The sequence below is a fragment of the Eubalaena glacialis genome, chromosome 10 (assembly GCF_028564815.1).
Source record: "Eubalaena glacialis isolate mEubGla1 chromosome 10, mEubGla1.1.hap2.+ XY, whole genome shotgun sequence".
NCBI lineage: Eukaryota > Metazoa > Chordata > Mammalia > Artiodactyla > Balaenidae > Eubalaena > Eubalaena glacialis.
Window position 1 is genome coordinate 15,875,847 of NC_083725.1, and position 3,512 is coordinate 15,879,358.

The following is a 3,512-nucleotide window of genomic DNA, read 5'->3' on the forward strand; positions in this document are numbered from 1 at the left end:
TTATTTTATTTATTTTTTTATACAGCAGGTTCTTATTAGTTACCCATTTTATACATATTAGTGTATACATGTCAATCCCAATCTCCCAGTTCATCCCACCAGATGGTAGGGTTTGGGCCAGGTGGGGCGCAGCGGTGGGTAAGATTTTTAACATGACAAAATGAAAAGTGGGCAGCTCCGTGTTGGTCTTTAGAATTTGTTTGGAAATGTTAGAGGTCTCTGACATCTCAGAGTCTGGGAGCCACTGAGCACTGTCCTGTCTCTCTCCCCAGGCAGCATCCTAGCACGGGGCTCCCTTAGCTTTTGGATCTGGGAGGTCTGCAAGGGCCTGGAGAGGGGGGACGACGAGAGATGCGACAGCATTGGTGGGAGCACCGTCTGCTGCCTTTGTGAGGCAGGGGCAGGGTGGAGTGAGAGAATCTCCCTGGAATGCGAGGGGACAGTGGGGGAGGACACCGCCTGAGTGGAGGAGTCCCAGCCATCGCTGGCAGCTCATGTGTTTTTCTTCCTTCCTCCCATTCGCCTGCTGCACTGGCACAATGGACAGTGGCCGGCACACAGCCCCGACCGAGGAGAAGGGGCTGGGTGCAGCTGACCCAGACCCTGGGGACCCGCACGCCTGCACCCACTCCCTCCCACCCCTGCCTGAACCCTTGATCCCTGGCCCTGCAGCCCTCACAGTTTCCTGTTTGCCTGCTCTATTTGCCCGGCCCCAGGGACAGAGCTGATCCTTGAACTCTGAGTTCCACATCGCCAGGACCAGTGAGCGGCGGCAAGGCCTGGGCTGGCCTTATCAGCCTCCCAGCCCATCCCCTGCCTGGTCACATAAATAGGCTGGGGGAGAGCTGGCTGTTCAGAGACTGCTGACCATTGAGGTAAGTGCTGCTACCTGCTTCCCCCAGCTCTAGGCATTTGAGGCTCAGGCTTTGGGATCCTGGTTCCAGCCTCTGCCCCATGCTGGGGCTCTGGACACCTGGCCCTCTCCTACCCTGTGCCCCGCCTCCTCCTCCTGGGCTACAGTAAGATGGGGTGCGCGGGCTCCTTCAAGCCCCATTCAGCCGGGCCCGTCTTCTCCTCCAGGTCACCCACGTCCCTTCAAGATGAAAGCCGTGGTGCTGACCTTGGCTGTGCTCTTCCTCACCGGTAGGTGCCCCCAACCTAGGGAGCTGACCATCGGGGGGCGACTTCTCTCTGAACCACTGTGGTCCACCCTCCTGGGCACAGGGAGCAGAATTTCTCCCTCACTCCCTTCTCCCCTACCTAGCATTTCAGCTCAGATCCCGGCCCAGAGCTGGCCTGATCTGGGTCTCCCCTCCCACCTCCAGGGAGCCAGGCTCGGCATTTCTGGCAGCAAGATGACCCCCAGTCATCCTGGGATCGGGTGAAGGATTTTGCCACCGTGTACGTGGATGCAATCAAAGACAGTGGCAGAGACTATGTGTCCCAATTTGAAGCCTCCGCTTTGGGAAAACATCTCAAGTAAGGACCCAGCCTGGGGCCTGGGGCAGGGGTAGGGGGTGCCGGTGCTAGGGGTGGAGAGGCCTGTGGGAAGAAGCAGCCAGACTGGCCGAATCCCCACCTGCTATTTGATGGGCCCCATAGAAGACCTGGATGGAAGACAGAAGTGGGATCCCCACACAGGGTCACAGCCCCCTAGCAGGGGGCAGACCAGTGCTGCCGGGTCAGTATTCACGGCACCGCTCTCTGCCTGCAGGTGCAACAAGCCCCTTCCTGTTCTTAACGCCCTTCTTAACTCCCCCCTTGGCTCCGGCCAGCAACAGGATGGCTGTCTTCAGAGAGGAAAATGGGCTGGAAGGGTGGAGACTAGGTCCTTAAAAGGCCCGGCTTCGGGGACAGACAGGACTGGGTACCAAAACCGGCTCTGTCTCTTTCTAGCTCCTCTGTCCATCTGGTCAGTGGGATGCAGTGGGAGTGGGGCTGGGGGGGGGGGTGCGGAGATCATGGATGGGGGAAGCCAGGCTGAGGGTCTGCCCCCAGCTACCGCACCTTCAGGGACAGGTATGTCCAGGTGTCACCCCAGGTAAGCGGGGGCGCTGGGCTGCAGCTCCGGGGGTTGCCGGGGTGCCTGGGAGGCATCCCCTGAGCCCTCCTCTCTCTCCCCCGTCAGCCTGAAACTCCTGGACAACTGGGACAGCCTGACCAGCACGTTTGCCAAAGTGCGCGAACAGCTGGGCCCGGTGACCCGGGAGTTCTGGGACAACCTGGAAAAGGAGACAGAGTCGCTGAGGCAGGAGATGAACAAGGACCTGGAGGAGGTGAAGCAGAAGGTGCAGCCCTACCTGGACGAATTCCAGAAGAAGTGGCAGGAGGAGCTGCAGATCTACCGCCAGAAGGTGGCGCCGCTGGGCGACGAGTTGCGTGAGGGCGCGCGCCAGAAGGTTCAGGAGCTGCAGGACAAGCTGACCCCGCTGGCCGAGGAGATGCGCGACCGCGCGCGCGCCCACGTGGAGACCCTGCGGCAGCAGCTGGCGCCTTTCAGTGACGACCTGCGCCAGCGCATGGCCGCCCGCTTCGAGATGCTCAAGGAGGGCGGCGGCAGCCTGGTCGAGTACCACGCCAAGGCCAGCGAGCAGCTGAAAGCGCTGGGCGAGAAGGCCAAGCCCGCGCTGGAGGACCTCCGCCAGGGCCTGCTGCCTGTGCTGGAGAACCTCAAGGTCAGCATCCTGGCCGCCATCGACGAGGCCTCCAAGAAGCTGAATGCCCAGTGAGATGCCTTGGGCTCCCCTCGCCATCAGTTCAGTTTCTTAGAATAAACATTTTCGGAGCGGGACGGGTGTGATGGGTTGTATGTTTTTTTGAAGCTTCGATGATGATTTTTAAACAATAAAGAGTTCTCCAAAAGCCAAGAAATTCTCTTTGGGGAGAATGAGGTTGGAGGAGTGGGGGGAGTGACGCTGGAGGGGACTCCAGGGGGGCGTGGCCAGAGGGCAGGGACACCTGTTGATTTCCCAGTGGAGTCATCAGCTCTGAACTGGGGCCTCTCAGGGCCTTAATGCTGGAGGGCCTGCTTGGCCGGGGGGCTCAAGAGTGGGGACAGAAAGGAAATAATAGAGGACCAGGCAAAGCGACAGATAATCCAACGCAAGGGGCCCTGAAAGGGCCTCAAGCAAGAAGTAGTGGCTTTGCTGGGAGAAGTGGGTTCCCTGTCCCCAGCGTTTCCCGTGGGCAGAGGACAGGAGCCTCCCCCAGCCCTCCTACTCTAGGGCAGGTGAGGCGGACAGATTGCAAGGAGCCACTGGAACTTGAAGGATTTGGGCAGGTTCAGATGAAGGGCTTGGCACTTGCTCCTTCATCATTTATTAATGCAAAAAAATACTTTAACAAACACGTCCCTTTTCCTTTTTCACAAGGGCCTCGTGCCATTCCTCACACTCCCACCCTGCCTGGAAACAGCCGCCGTTTCCTCGGGCTCAGCTGTGCCAGCCCCATCCCTGGGGCTCCAGCCCTGCCAGCCCCTCTTTTTCTGGCCTGAGTCAGAAAAATCATCACCA

At 59.3% G+C, this 3,512-nt stretch overlaps 1 protein-coding gene across 1 annotated transcript; it reads left to right on the forward strand.

The window, feature by feature from the left end:
• The first annotated feature begins 543 nt into the window (after positions 1-543).
• On the forward strand, positions 544-2,871 carry APOA1 (apolipoprotein A1). Its single transcript, XM_061202496.1, has 4 exons — positions 544-875; positions 1,081-1,143; positions 1,326-1,479; positions 2,129-2,871. Exons 2-4 carry the CDS (start codon positions 1,101-1,103, stop codon positions 2,727-2,729), a joined length of 798 nt encoding a protein of 265 aa, XP_061058479.1. The 5' UTR covers positions 544-875; positions 1,081-1,100; the 3' UTR covers positions 2,730-2,871.
• Positions 2,872-3,512: the final 641 nt, after the last annotated feature.